The 14814-nt window shown below is 46.9% G+C and overlaps 1 protein-coding gene across 1 annotated transcript in view; it reads left to right on the top strand.

Moving 5' to 3' along the window:
• Positions 1-14814, top strand: part of FGD2 (FYVE, RhoGEF and PH domain containing 2) — a 41483-nt gene that overhangs the window by 16930 nt on the left and 9739 nt on the right. The window contains exons 5-13 of the mRNA XM_059940568.1: positions 35-183; positions 1401-1557; positions 1746-1884; positions 2391-2449; positions 2693-2839; positions 3565-3657; positions 11585-11664; positions 11750-11780; positions 12218-12310. Of these exons, the coding sequence (XP_059796551.1) occupies positions 35-183; positions 1401-1557; positions 1746-1884; positions 2391-2449; positions 2693-2839; positions 3565-3657; positions 11585-11664; positions 11750-11780; positions 12218-12310 (948 nt within the window). The remainder of the gene's footprint in view (positions 1-34; positions 184-1400; positions 1558-1745; positions 1885-2390; positions 2450-2692; positions 2840-3564; positions 3658-11584; positions 11665-11749; positions 11781-12217; positions 12311-14814) is intronic.

Here is a 14814-nt window from a genome sequence, read left to right as displayed (position 1 = left end):
TGCCACAGGCCCAGTAACCCAGCGGCGGCTGTAGGTGTTCTTCCAGGAGCTGCTGAAGGAGGCCCGCAGCAGCAAGGCCTTCCCCGAGGATGTGGTCAGGCTCATCTTCTCTAACACCTCCTCCATCTACCAGTTCCATGCGCAATTCTTCCTCCCAGAGCTGCAGCGGCGGCTGGACGACTGGTGAGGTCCAGCAGGAGCCCCTGAGGCCCCCTGACCACAGCCCTGGTCAGGTCCGGTTGCAGCCCCCAGGGAACTGGATTTGGCCTATTATGCCCCTGCCCTTGCTGTGTGGCCATGACTCTCCTCCTCTGGGCTTGCTCTGTCTGCACAGTGAGGGGCTTGGACGAGGCATGTGTGTGTGTGTCCTGGAGAAGGGGATGGATCAGGTCCTCACTAGGCTGAATGACTTAGGAGGCAGTGGAAATAACCGGCACTAACTGAGGGTTTCCTACTTGCCTTGCCTTGGGCTTTACACCTATTAACTCGCTTAATCTTCACATCAGCCTGCTGTGTGATGATGGCATTGTGGTTATGCAGGAACCCCTCTCTGTTTTCAGAGATGACCACTAAAGTATTTAGTGCTGAAATTAGTATCTTGCCAAAGAAATGCCATGATGTCTGGGATGTCCTTTAAAATTCTTTGTTAAAAAAGAATCTTAGTAATTGTAAAGTCCAGGGACGCATATATAGGGGTTCGTTATTCTTTTTATTTTATGATTGCTTAAAATTTTTTGCAATAATTTTTTTTAAAAAAGACAACCCTGTGAGGTTGCCTACCATCATGCCCAGTTTTTTCAGATGGGAAAATTAAGGAATAGAGAGGCTAGGTGACTGGCCCAAGAACACACAGCTAGAGTAAGTGGTGCAGTTGGAAATCAAACTCAGGCAGGCCAGGTCCAGATGGTCAGTCCTTACCGCTCTGCTGTAACAGTTCCTGGGTCGAATGACCTTTTCTTACCTCTCTGAGCCTGGATTTCCTCCTCTCTAAGATGGGCCACTGACTGTCCCTCCTCCCCCACGCAGGGTTGTGAGAATTAAATGAGATGAGACATGCACCGAATCTTGGGCAGTGCTTGGCATGTGGCCCTTGTTATTGTTACATGAACAAGCATCCGGTGGTTATTGAACACCTGTTGTGGGCCTGACACTGTACTGGGCTTTTGGAGGAATCCAATCCGTGGGAGAGAACAGCATCTGCCCTCAGGGGGTCTCACAGTCTAAGGGGGAGTGAACCACACACATGTGTGAGGATGACACGCCCCCCTATACCTGCACCCAGAAGTGCCGCATAAAGGCTGTGTTGTGGGGGTGAGGGGAACCTCACCTAACCTGACCCTGTCTGGAGTCAAGAGAAGAGGTCCCCAGACTGAGGGCAGTACCTTGTGCCCCTCCTGCAGGACGACCACCCCCCGCATTGGCGACGTGATCCAGAAGCTGGCCCCCTTCCTGAAGATGTACAGTGAGTATGTCAAGAACTTTGAGCGAGCTGCCGAGCTGCTGGCCACCTGGACTGACAAATCTCCACCCTTCCAGGAGGTTATCACCCGCATTCAGGTGAGGTTGGGGCGGGGGCGGGGCAGAGCCTGCACTGCCACCCCCAGTGTGCAGTGGCTCAGGTTCCCCAGTGATTTTGGGTACCTCCCTGGCTCAGTTGCTGCGCACTCCCCCGACCCTCAGGGGCAGTCTGACCCACCCCTTCCCCCTCTCACCCCCACGCTCTCCCTCCCCCCTCCCTCCCCAAGAGCAGCGAGGCCTCGGGCAGCCTGACCCTGCAGCACCACATGCTGGAACCTGTGCAGAGAATACCACGCTATGAGCTGCTGCTCAAGGAGTATGTCCAGAAGCTGCCAGCCCAGGCCCCAGACCTGGCTGATGCCCAGAGTGAGGACACCCCCAGGGAATCCAGGGGGTTGGGGAGGTTCGAGCCGCTTCCATAATTTATGGAGCACCTACTAAAATGGTTATTATGACCATCAGCCATCAACATTGACCGCTGGTACTTCGTAGACATTGTCTATAGCATCAGCCACTTTTTTATAGACATTAAGGCCCAGAGAGGTTAAGTGACTTGCTCAAGGTCACACAGCCAAAAAGGAACAGAGCTGGGATTTGAAACCATGCCTTCACCCTCTGGATCTGGGGGGCATTGAAAGTCACAGAAGCCAACGGCCTAAGCCCTGTCTTTTGGTGGCTTCTAGTCTCTCCACTCTGGGTGGGAAATGGCCCTCATCATCCAAATACCTCATGTGCCAGGCTACAGGGGAAGGCTGCTCCTGGGGGTGCTCATGGCAGGCCCTGAGGCCACTTGGTTAAGCCTCAAGGACCTCCTGCCTCAGCCACAAGCCCCATATTTTCAAGGGGTAACTCTGGCCCTGCCCCCATTTCAGAAGCCCTTGACATGATCTTCTCAGCCGCTCAGCACTCCAACGCAGCCATCACTGAGATGGTGAGCATCCCAGGCCTCGGAGTAGGAGCAGTGGGCATCCCCAGGGGCCCTGTCACCTCCTCCCTGCAGCTCTCAGCCTCCCCCAACCCACCCAGGTCTCTGTATCTCCTCATCCCCTGATCCTTCCTCACGACACCTGGCCCACCTCCCCCTCACACCCTGTCCCTGTCCACACAAGGCAAACCTTCCAGAAGCAGGCAGGCCCTGCCTGGCCTCGGCTGAAGGTGCACCTCCTGTCCCCAGGAGCGGCTGCAGGAACTGTGGGAAGTGTACCAGCGTCTGGGCCTGGAGGACGACATAGTAGACCCCTCCAACACCCTGCTGCGCGAGGGCCCTGTCCTCAAGATCTCCTTCCGCCGCATCGGCCCCATGGAGCGCTACCTTTTCTTGGTAGGGGAATGCTGGGGGGCCTGCCCCACACTGGGGAGGGAAGTCCACGGGCCCTCTGCCCCAGGTTCTGTCTGCCTGGCATCTACCCAGCTGGCACTGCAGGACGAACAGGGACGAGCCTGCTTCTCTATCCTTCTCTGCTTTGGCACCCAGGTGACTTGGGACAAGTCACGTGCTACCTCCAGGCCTCAGAAATTTCTAAGTGAGGGGGTTCCCAGACATGCCCTGGGAAGCAACAGAGTCAGAATTTGAACCCAGTCTGTTTGGCTCCAAAGCCTGTGGTATCAATCTGTGCTCTACAGAGTGTACAGCAGGAGGGAATTAGCTTGGCTGCTAGGAAGAATTGCCCTGGTTTGCACTGAAGAAGCCAGGGTATCTCCTGGAGATCTGGAAACTGGTCCCACCTGAAGGTTTTGGGGAGGGAGCTACAATCTCTCATAAGCCCCTGCCACCCTTGGCCCCTGTGAGAAAGGCCTCATAGGTTTCTGAGGTCTGATGAGGTCCCTTGATGCTCACAGGTAGGGCAGCCCTTCAGTGACCTACCTGTTGGATTGGGGCTAGACAACCACTTCCTCATCACACCTGTGAGGTCCTGTGAGCTGGCCCAGCGGGTGGCGAGAGGGGAGGGAGACCCAGTGGGGCTCAGCCCACGCCCAGGGAAGCCTGCCTGATTGTCCTTCCTGCCCTTGCCACTGTGCACACACTCATGCTTGTGTCTCCTGCAGTTCAACAACATGCTGCTCTACTGTATGCCCAGGGTCATCCAGGTGGGCGCCCAATTCCATGTCAGGACCCGTATCGACGTGGCCAGCATGAAGGTAAGAGGCACTCCAACCACCTTCGGGCTTTACCCCAAGGGTGGGGCCGAGTATGGGGAGTAGCAGGAGGGACCAACCTGGGTCTCAGTCCAGGAACCCAGGTGTGTCAGGTCCGGGGCAACATGAAGGTGGAAAAGTTTTGGGGTTAGATCTCTCCCACCTGGCCTCCCAGCCTTCCTGTCCAGGGCCCTTCCCAGCTCCCAGCTTTGCTCTGCTTTCCCTACCATCTACATCAGTATTTTGAAAACTTTAATACGTGCATGAATCCCCTGGGAGTCTTGTTAAAATGTGGGTTCTGATTCAGGAGGTCTGGAGAGGGGCTGGAGATTCTGCATTTCTAACCAGCTCCCGGGTGATGCCAGTACTGCAGCTCCCCAGGCCACACTTTGAGTAGGAAGGGTCTCCACTTTCAGCTCAGCTGCTGACTTGAGTGTGTCCCCATCCAGAGATGGCCACAAATGAGCGGAGAGAGCACAGCAGTCCATAGTAGTGCCCATCGACTGGGCGGTCACTGCGGGTTGGGTTGGGCCCTAAATCATCCCACTGGATCCTCTTCACAGCCCCGTGATATAGGGGCTGTTATTATCCCCTGCATTTTTTTGGTTTTTAAAAATCTTTTAAAAATAATAACTTTATTACCTAAAAATATAGATAATACACATTCCAAAATCAAACTATATCAAAAATATATGCAATATATGTTGCATATATATGCACCCCATCCCCTAGTTCCCCTTCCTGGAGGCAGCCTTTGCTTCTTGTGAGGCCTTCCAGAGGTAGTCTTTGCATACACAAACTAATAACATATTCATTATGGCTTCCTTACTTTTGTTTCACATAAACAGTGAGACTGTTTTTCACATTCACTATTCTGCGCTTGACTTTTTTAACTAACTACTAATTCTGGAGATGCTTGGAAGTCAGTTCGTTAGGAGCTTCCTCATCCTTTTGCGTAGCTGCACAGCATCCCGGCATGTGGATGTACCGTAATTTGTTCAGCCAATCCTCTACTGACAGACATTTAGATTGTTCTCAGTTGTCAGTGTCTGCAAATGAGACTGCAGTGAATAACTGTGTACAGTATGCCTGTGTCTAAGTATATCTGTAGTTAATCCCACTTTTAAAAATAAGGAAATAAAGCGGTACATCCAGACAATGGAATATTATTCAGTGATAAAAAGAAATGAGCTATTAAGCCATGAAGAAACATGGAGGAAACTTAAATGCATATCACTAAGTGAAAGACGCCTATCTGAAAAGGCTACATATATACATACATACTATGTACAATACTATGTGATTCCAATGATACGACATTCTGGAAAAGACAAAACTATGGAGACAGCAAGAGGATCAGTGGTTATCAGTGGTTGGGGGAAGAGAGGGATGAACCTGGAGGATTTTAAGGGCAGTAAAACTATTTTGTATGGTACTATAATGGTAGATAACAGGCATTACACATTTATCCAAACCCACAGAATGTACAACACCAAGAGTGAACCCTGATGTAAACTATGAACCTTGGCTAATAATGATGTGTCAGTGTAGATTCATTGATTCTAACAAATGTACCATTCTGTAACATTCTGGGGGAATGTTATTCATGGAGGAGGCTGTGCATATGTGGGCTCAGGGAGTATATGGGAAATCTCTGTACCTTCCTCTCAATTATGCTGTGAACCTAAAACTGATCTTTAAAAAAAAGTCTTTTTAAAAATTAAAAAAAACCAAGGCCCAGAAAGGTTAAGTAACTTGCTTGGGGGTCACACAGCAAATCCTGGTTTGCATGATCAAACTCAGGTATAACAGAGTCCAGAGCCTCTGTACCTAACCAGCATACTATACAATCTCCTACTAAGGCTTCAACCTGGAAAGATAAAGCATAGGGCGGAATTGCAGGCATAGTGGAGGAAATGGGAGGGGAAACTTCTTGACAGCCCCTCTCTGATCGCTCCTGAGTCCTGGTGGCTGGGGCTGGAAGAAGCAGAGGTCAGATCTGGCCTATCTTGGTACCCTTCCATCTCCCCCTTCCCTATCCCTATTGACTCCCCCTCCCCCCACCCATCTCCCAGGATCTGCTGCAGGCAGAACTCGAACCAGGACACTTCCGCCTCTGGAGAACCCCTGAGCCTCTGAGAGCCCCCAGCAGGAGGGCCTTGCCCCTGCTGCTGACTGGGCTTGCCTGGCATTTGGGGCTGAATCAAGGGCTTGGGGTTGGGGTGTAGCCTGCAGGTGATGAGGGCTGATGGAGGGACTTGGGCACCTTCTGGGGCTTCACAGCCCATCCCCCATACCTCAGCTGACTGAGGTCCTCTAGGAATGCAGCCCCCCCACCCTGCGTCGTCCAGCTTTCCTAACTGAAGTGGCCAGAATGTCCCAGAGGCCAGGGTGTGTGCAAGCTTGTACGTCTGGGAGCCTTGGTGAGTGAGACTGGGAAAGGCAGGTTATGGAGAGTTACAGACAGAGAAATGGAGACAGGCAGCCCTGTCTTAGGACTGGCAGAGACCCAGGCATAGAAAAAGAGAGGCAGAGATTGACAGATAGAAAAGCCAAGAAATATGGAGACCACAACAGACTATTGTAAAGAGAAAATACATAGAAATGGGCCTGACAGTGTCAGATGCTCAGGGTATGTGCCGAGGGCTCCCGGGCCCAGTGTGTGCTGAGTTCCCGGCGTCTCCAGTCCCAGTGAACATATTCCCTACAGGGTGTGTCTGGTGCTCTGGTGGCCGCACAGCGCCCACTCCTGGATGGCACGAGCCTGGCAGGAGCAGAGCTGTCCACCTACCCGCGTTTGTGCAGCAATCATTTCCTGAGTCTAAGGTTTGGAGGCGGGTCTGAACTTTGACCAACATGATGGCTCCCACTGGCCACGACCCCCTGGCCTCCTCCTTCCTGAGTGTCAAGGAGGCCTAGTTCTCAGCAGCTGATTCGCCCCCCAGGGCCTGACTTGGTCCTATCGTTGTACCATCCTGTACAGGGCCAGCCTAGGAAGAAGGAGAGGGTGAGGGTACATATGTACTCAGCGTCTCCATGGACACCTGTGCAGGTTGTGCACTGTGCGAGCACACGTCAATTAAGATGAGCACACCTCATCCACAGACGACAGCATAGATTGCATATTTACAGTTCTCACTGTCCGGCAGATGGCAGTCAAGTGTCTGGTTCAACAAACCAGACACTTGACTGAATATTACGCCAGTTTGCCAACAGATGTCAGTAAAGTGTTTTAAGGAAGGGGTGTCTTTCTCTAATTAGCACAAAGGCACTGTGTGGGCTGGCAGGGTCCTGAACCGGCCAAGTCTGGTGGTTGAGCCTGGGTATGGCGGGGCTCGGGGAATTGTCCTCTAGAAACCTTCATCCTGCCCCTCTTCAGAGGTGGTCCCTCAGGTCAGGGGCTCTTCCCAGTTCCCCTTTTTCTATTAAAAGCATCATGTTTCTTCCTGGCCGTGGCCTCCAGACCTTAGATTTCTCCCTTCTTACCTCTCTCCCCTCTCCTTCACCCAATCAGGCATGGAGTCTTGCCAGATTCCTGATACTGTTCCCCAGGTAGAAACCTTTTCTCTCTCCAGGCAGGCATGGACAATTCAGGGTATCCCTCCCTAACTGGCCTCTGGGCTGCTGGTTTGTCCCATTTTCCCCAGCCCTTCGACCCTTATACATAGCTGCTGGAGTGGCTTTCCCAGACACCTCTCTCCACATGAGCTTCTCCATTTATAAACCCTTAGAGCCTCCCCATCGTCAAGGGTATCAAGTGCAAATCACATCAGGCCCCTTCTAGAGGGAACGGACTGGTTCTGTGGGCCCGAGAGGTAGACTAGGCCTAACACGAGGAAGGATGTGCCCAGAGTCATGCTCTCTGGGGTGTGGTGGGCCGCCTGAAAGTGTGCCAAGGCCTGGTCACCTCGTGGCAGGGAGCCAGCAGAGGGGCCCAAACGTCAGGTGGATTCAGTGACAACAAAGTTCCTCCATGCTAGGCCCTTGGGCTCTAGGTCTGTATCTTAGCTTCTCTTTGTGACTGTCTCCACATTGCCTGGGAGAGGTCTGTGCTTACTAGGCTCTGGGAGTGGGGTCTGCTTTACCCTTGGGGACCAAAAACCTGAATTTGAATCTTCATTATGCTCTTTAGGTGCTGTGTGACCTCAAGCAGGTCTCTTGCCCTCTCTGATCTTCATTTTCTCATCTCCCAAATGAGGGTGATAATATCTACCTGTCCAGACTGCTGTGAAGATTTTCTTTAACTTTTTATTCTGGACACTTTTAAGCTGAGAAAATGGTACAATGAACCCCCATATACTCATCACCTGGCTAAAACTGGTTTCCTCAGCAGTCCCCCTCTTAATCCCCTTTTCCAATGGATTATATAAGAGCAAATCTCAGACACATAATCATTTCACCTATAAATACTTCAGTATGTCTCTTTAAGAAATAAGAACTCTTTTTTTTGCCCTAAAAGTTGCCAACAGTACCATTATTTCATCTAACAAATTAATGGTAATACCAAAACCAGACAAAGATACTACAAAAAAAGAAAATTACAGACCAATATCACTCATGAATATAGATGCAAAAATCCTCAACAAAATACTAGCAAACAGAATCCAACAACACATTAAAAGGATCATACACCATGATAAAGTGGGATTTATCCCAGGGATGCAAGGATTCTTCAGTATATGCAAATCAAACAATGTGATACACCATATTAACAAACTGAAGAAGAAAAAACATATGATCATCTCAATAGATGCAGAAAAAGCTTTTGACAAAATTCAACACCCATTTATGATAAAAACTCCAAAAAGTGGGCATAGAGGGAAACTACCTCAACATAATAAAGGCCATATATGACAAACCCAGAGCAAACATCATTCTCAATGGTGAAAAACTGAAAGCATTTCCTCTAAGATCAGGAACGAGACAAGGATGTCCACTCTTACCACTATTATTCAACATAGTTCTGGAAGTCCTAGCCACGGCAGTCAGAGAAGAAAAAGAAATAAAAGGAATACAAATTGGAAAAGAAGAAGTAAAACTGTCACTGTTTGCGGATGACATGATACTATACATAGAGAATCCTAAAACTGCCACCAGAAAACTGCTAGAGCTAATTAATGAATATGGTAAAGTTGCAGGATACAAAATTAATGCACAGAAATCTCTTGCATTCCTATACACTAATGATGAAAAATCTGAAAGAGAAATTATGGAAACACTCCCATTTACCATTGCAACAAAAAGAATAAAATACCTAGGAATAAACCTACCTAGGGAGACAAAAGACCTGTATGCAGAAAAGTATAAGACGCTGATGAAAGAAATTAAAGATGATACCAACAGATGGAGAGATATACCATGTTCTTGGATTGGAAGAATCAACATTGTGAAAATGAGTATACTACCCAAAGCAATATACAGATTCAATGCAATCCCTATCAAATTACCAATGGCATTTTTTACGGAGCTAGAACAAATCATCTTAAAATTTGTATGGAGTCACAAAACACCCCGAATAGCCAAAGCCGTCTTGAGGGAAAAAAATGGAGCTGGAGGAATCAGACTCCCTGACTTCAGACTATACTACAAAGCTACAGTAATCAAGACAATATGGTACTGGCACAAAAACAGAAAGATAGATCAATGGAACAAGATAGAAAGCCCAGAGATTAACTCACGCACCTATGGTCAACTAATCTATGACAAAGGAGGCAAAGATATACAATGGAGAAAAGACAGTCTCTTCAATAAGTGGTGCTGGGAAAACTGGACAGCTACATGTAAAAGAATGAAATTAGAATACTCCCTAACACCATACACAAAAATAAACTCAAAATGGATTAGAGACCTAAATATAAGACTGGACACTATAAAACTCTTAGGGGAAAACATAGGAAGAACACTCTTTGACATAAATCACAGCAAGATCTTTTTTGATCCACCTCCTAGAGTAATGGAAATAAAAACAAAAATAAACAAATGGGACCTAATGAAACTTCAAAGCTTTTGCACAGCAAAGGAAACCATAAACAAGACGAAAAGACAACCCTCAGAATGGGAGAAAATATTTGCAAACGAATCAACGGACAAAGGATTAATCTCCAAAATATATAAACAGCTCATTCAGCTCAATATTAAAGAAACAAACACCCCAATCCAAAAATGGGCAGAAGACCTAAATAGACATTTCTCCAAAGAAGACATACAGACGGCCACGAAGCACATGGAAAGATGCTCAACATCACTAATTATTAGAGAAATGCAAATCAAAACTACAATGAGGTATCACCTCACTCCTGTTAGAATGGGCATCATCAGAAAATCTACAAACAACAAATGCTGGAGAGGGTGTGGAGAAAAGGGAACCCTCTTGCACTGTTGGTGGGAATGTAAATTGATACAGCCACTATGGAGAACAATATGGAGGTTCCTTAAAAAACTAAAAATAGAATTACCATATGACCCAGCAATCCCACTACTGGGCATATACCCAGAGAAAACCGTAATTCAAAAAGACACATGTACCCGAATGTTCATTGCAGCACTATTTACAATAGCCAGGTCATGGAAGCAACCTAAATGCCCATCAACAGACGAATGGATAAAGAAGATGTGGTACATATATACAATGGAATATTACTCAGCCATAAAAAGGAACGAAATTGAGTCATTTGTTGAGACGTGGATGGATCTAGAGACTGTCATACAGAGTGAAGTAAGTCAGAAGGAGAAAAACAAATATCGTATATTAATGCATGTATGTGGAACCTAGAAAAATGGTACAGATGAGCCGGTTTGCAGGGCAGAAGTTGAGACACAGATGTAGAGAATGGACATATGGACACCAAGGGGGGAAAACTGCTGTGGGGTGGGGATGGTGGTGTGCTGAATTGGGTGATTGGGATTGACATGTATACACTGATGTGTATAAAATTGATGCCTAATAAAAAAAAAAAAAAGTTGCCAACAGTACCATTATTACATCTAACAAATTAATGGTAATTATTTAATAACATTAAGATCCCTTGGTTTTCCTTGACTGTCTCATAATTGTCTTCTCACAGCTGATCTGTTTGAATCATTTGTAATATGCTTCTTACATCCCTTTTTATCCATTATACCTCCCTCTCCTAGTTTTTCTCTCATTTATTAGTTGAAGAAATCAGATCATTGCTCTGGTAGAGTTTCTCACAGTCTGGATTTTGCTGACCGCACCCCTGTAGTGTCATTCAGCATGTCCCTCGGTCCCCCATATTTCTTGTAAACTGCTAGGTAACCATAGACTCAGCTGTGCCAAGGGACTGTAGCTGTTGACAGGCATTGCCCTCAGGGGCACATGATGGCCATTAAGCATTAGAGTTGATTAGTGGGTTCAGCAGTTGTGCTGATTAAATGAGAGCATGTGTGGGGTGCTCAGTGGCTGTCACATAGTAGGTGCTCTGTGACGGGTGGCTTTCATAACGGATTCGGGACCTGTGGAGTTCTGGGACAAGGATGGTAAAAGACAGGAAGTGGGGGGGTCTGTTGGATCTGTGAATTGGGTGGTCAATTCCTTCATTCACTCTGGGGTAAAAGGGTCTTGTTCTAGGCCATACGTCTGGTCTTGAAAAAGCTGTGTCCCCAAACCCAATTTGTGACCCAGTTTCCATTTTGGGTGACTCCTTTGTCAGGAACTGTCATCCCTACCTCACACTGGGCCAACTTATCTGCTAAAGTTCCAGGAGCCCTAAGTCCCATTTGCTGTACAGAGCGAGGCCAGGTTGCAGGCGTATTTGCTTGGCTTGATGGGGTTAGGGAGCAATTGAACAAGCTCCCTATTCTTGTCTCTAATTTGAATTGTCCTTGGGGCACAGTTCACCTACCTCCCTGCCACAGTGCCTGGGGGGCGGGTGGGCAAGTCTGAACAGTCTCTCCCTCCCATTCCGAGCAGGTGCGGGAGCTGACTGACGCCGAGTTCCCCCACTCCTTCCTGGTGTCCGGGAAGCAGCGCACCCTGGAGCTGCGGGCCCGGTAGGCAGGCAGGCTGAGGGCCGGGCAAGATGGGAAAACTGGGAGGGGCTGCTCTCCTCAACACCTGTGTTCACTTTCCAAGCAGGTCCCAGGAGGAAATGATCTCCTGGTTGCAGGTATCAGAATGTTCCAGGGCCCCTAGGATTCTGACCTCCCTACCCAGGCTGTGGGGGAGGGAGGGATGCTGTGTGTGTGTGTGTGTGTGTGTGTGTGTGTGTGAGTGCACACCCGCCTGCTTGCTCCCTGTTCTTCCTCAAAGTTGCTCTGTAGTAGTTGGAGTCAGACCTGGGTTCAAATCTTGCTGCCTCTCACTGCTTAGCTGGGTGGCCTGGGGCAAGTCACTTAATGTCTCTGAGCCTCCGTTTTCACATCTGTAATCTGGGGCTAATATTTTCTCCTCCCTTAAATCAGGCAATGTACACTTAGAATATAGCGCCTAGCACCCAGTAGGCTTTTAGCAATGTTTGTGGAATGTGTAGATGGATTCACAGATGAGCGAGCCCTTCCTGCCGCCCCCACTAACCACCTCCCTGTGCCCCTCCCCCTGCCCCAGGCCTGCCAAGCCGCCATTGACCAAATCGAGAAGCGGAATGAAACCTTCAAAGCTGCGGTCCAGAGCCCTGAGGGAGACACCCAGGAGCAGGAGGTAAATGAAGGCTCTGTATCCCTCCTGGAGCCGCCAGCCTTACACAGGAATGATCCCCTCTCTTTGTTCTACCTAGGCCAGTTTGGAGGGCTGGAGAGTGTCACCCACCATGAATGATTTGAAGGGATCAGGGGAAGCTCACACACGCCAACATCACCCTACTCAGAAACTCAATGCCAAAGATTCCCCCATTAGCAAAAAATTCCTTTGGGAGGCTTTATATGCAACTACCCCTAGGAAGGATTTTACATCTATATGTATAACTCGGTCTGTGGGGGTGGTGTGTGTGTGCAGGTTTGGGTTTTTCTTTTTTTTTTTTTGCTATCTTCCAAGAGTTCTTTATTTATCTCTATTAATTCATGCTCCAAGGGCAGGGACTGGTCCTCGGTTTGAAAGAATCAGAATTGACTATGTCAGCAAATAAAAGCAAATCAGTCTCTGAATCTTTTATAATGTGCAGTGAGCATGTCTGCCCTATGCTCTAGAGAGACAACATCTATTTTCAAGGCTGATTGCTATAGGAAGATTCTTGAAAAGACAGTCCAGAAAAAAGGAAACACAAGAGACCCTAGGAGAACTGTCTCCCAACATTTATCATTTTGTTTTTGAATTTTAAAATTTAATTATATTTATTTTTTAGACAGCAGGTTCTTATTAATCTATTTTATACATATTAGTGTATACACTTCAATCCCAATCTCCCAGTTCATCCCACCACCACCCCCCCACCCCCACCACTTTCCCCCCTTGGTATCCATACGTTTGTTCTCTACATCTGTGTCTCTATTTCTGCCCTGCAAACTGGTTCATCTGTACCATTTTTCTAGGTTCCACAGATATGCATTAATATACGATACTTGTTTTTCTCTTTCTGACTTACTTCACTCTGTATGACAGTCTCTAGATCCATCCACGTCTCTACAAATGACCCAATTTCGTTCCTTTTTACGGCTGAGTACTATTCCATTGTATATATGTACCACATCTTCTTTATCCATTCGTCCGTCAGTGGGCATTTAGGTTGCTTCCATGACCTGGCTATTGTAAATAATGCTGCAATGAACATTGGGGTGCATGTGTCTTTTTGAATTATGGTTTTCTCTGGGTATATGCCCAGTAGTGGGATTGCTGGGTCATATGATAGGTCTATTTTTAGTTTTTTAAGGAGCCTTCATACGTTCTCCATAGTGGCTGTATCAATTTACATTCCCACCAACAGTGCAAGAGGGTTCCCTTTTCTCCACACCCTCTCCAGAATTTGCTGTTTGCAGATTTTCTGATGATACCCATTCTAACAGGAGTGAGGTGATACCTCATTGTAGTTTTGATTTGCATTTCTCTAATAATTAGTGATGTTGAGCAGCTTTTCATGTGCTCCTTGGCCATCTGTATGTCTTCTTTGGAGAAATGTCTATTTAGGTCTTCTGCCCATTTTTTGATTGGGTTGTTTGTTTTTTTAATATTGAACGGCATGAGCTGTTTATGTATTTTGGAGATTAATCCTTTGTCCATTGATTCGTTTGCAAATATTTTCTCCCATTCTGAGGGTTGTCTTTTCGTCTTGCTTGTAGTTTCCTTTGCTTTGCAAAAGCTTTTAAGTTTCATTAGGTCCCATTTGTTTATTTTTGTTTTTATTTCCATTACTCTAGGAGATGGATCAAAAAGATCTTGCTGTGATTTATGTCAAAGAGTGTTCTTCCTATGTTTTCCTCTAAGAGTTTTATAGTGTCCAGTCTTACATTTAGGTCTCTAATCCATTTTGAGTTTATTTTTGTGTATGGTGTTAGGGAGTGTTCTAATTTCATTCTTTTACATGTAGCTGTCCAGTTTTCCCAGCACCACTTATTGAAGAGACTGTCTTTTCTCCACTGTATATCCTTGCCTCCTTTGTCATAGATTAGTTGACCATAGGTGTGTGGGTCTATCTCTGGGCTTTCTATCCTGTTCCATTGATCTGTATTTCTGTTTTTGTGCCAGTGCCATATTGTCTTGATTACTGTAGCTTTGTAGTATAGTCTGAAGTCAGGGAGTCTGATTTCTCCAGCTCCATTTTTTTCCCTCAAGACTGCTTTGGCTATTCGGGGTCTTCTATGTCTCCATACAAATTTTAATTTTGTTCTAGTTCTGTAAAAAATGCCACTGGTAATTTGATAGGAATTGCATTGAATCTGTAGATTGCTTTGGGTAGTGTAGTCACTTTCACAATGTTGATTCTTCCAATCCAAGAACATGGTATATCTCTCCATCTGTTTGTGTCATCTTTGATTTCTTTCATCAGTGTCTTATAGTTTTCTGAGTACAGGTCTTTTACCTCCTTAAGTAGGTTTATTCCTAGGTATTTTATTACTTTTGTTGCAGTGGTGAATGGGATTGTTTCCTTAATTTCTCTTTCTGATCTCTCGTTGTTAGTATATAGGAATGCAAGAGATTTCTGTGCATTAATTTTGTATCCTGCAATTTTACTAGATTCATTGATTAGCTCTAGTAGTTTTCTGTTGGCATCT

Source organism: Balaenoptera ricei, chromosome 11 (assembly GCF_028023285.1).
Source record: "Balaenoptera ricei isolate mBalRic1 chromosome 11, mBalRic1.hap2, whole genome shotgun sequence".
Lineage (NCBI taxonomy): Eukaryota > Metazoa > Chordata > Mammalia > Artiodactyla > Balaenopteridae > Balaenoptera > Balaenoptera ricei.
This window is presented reverse-complemented; position numbering and strand designations above follow the sequence as displayed.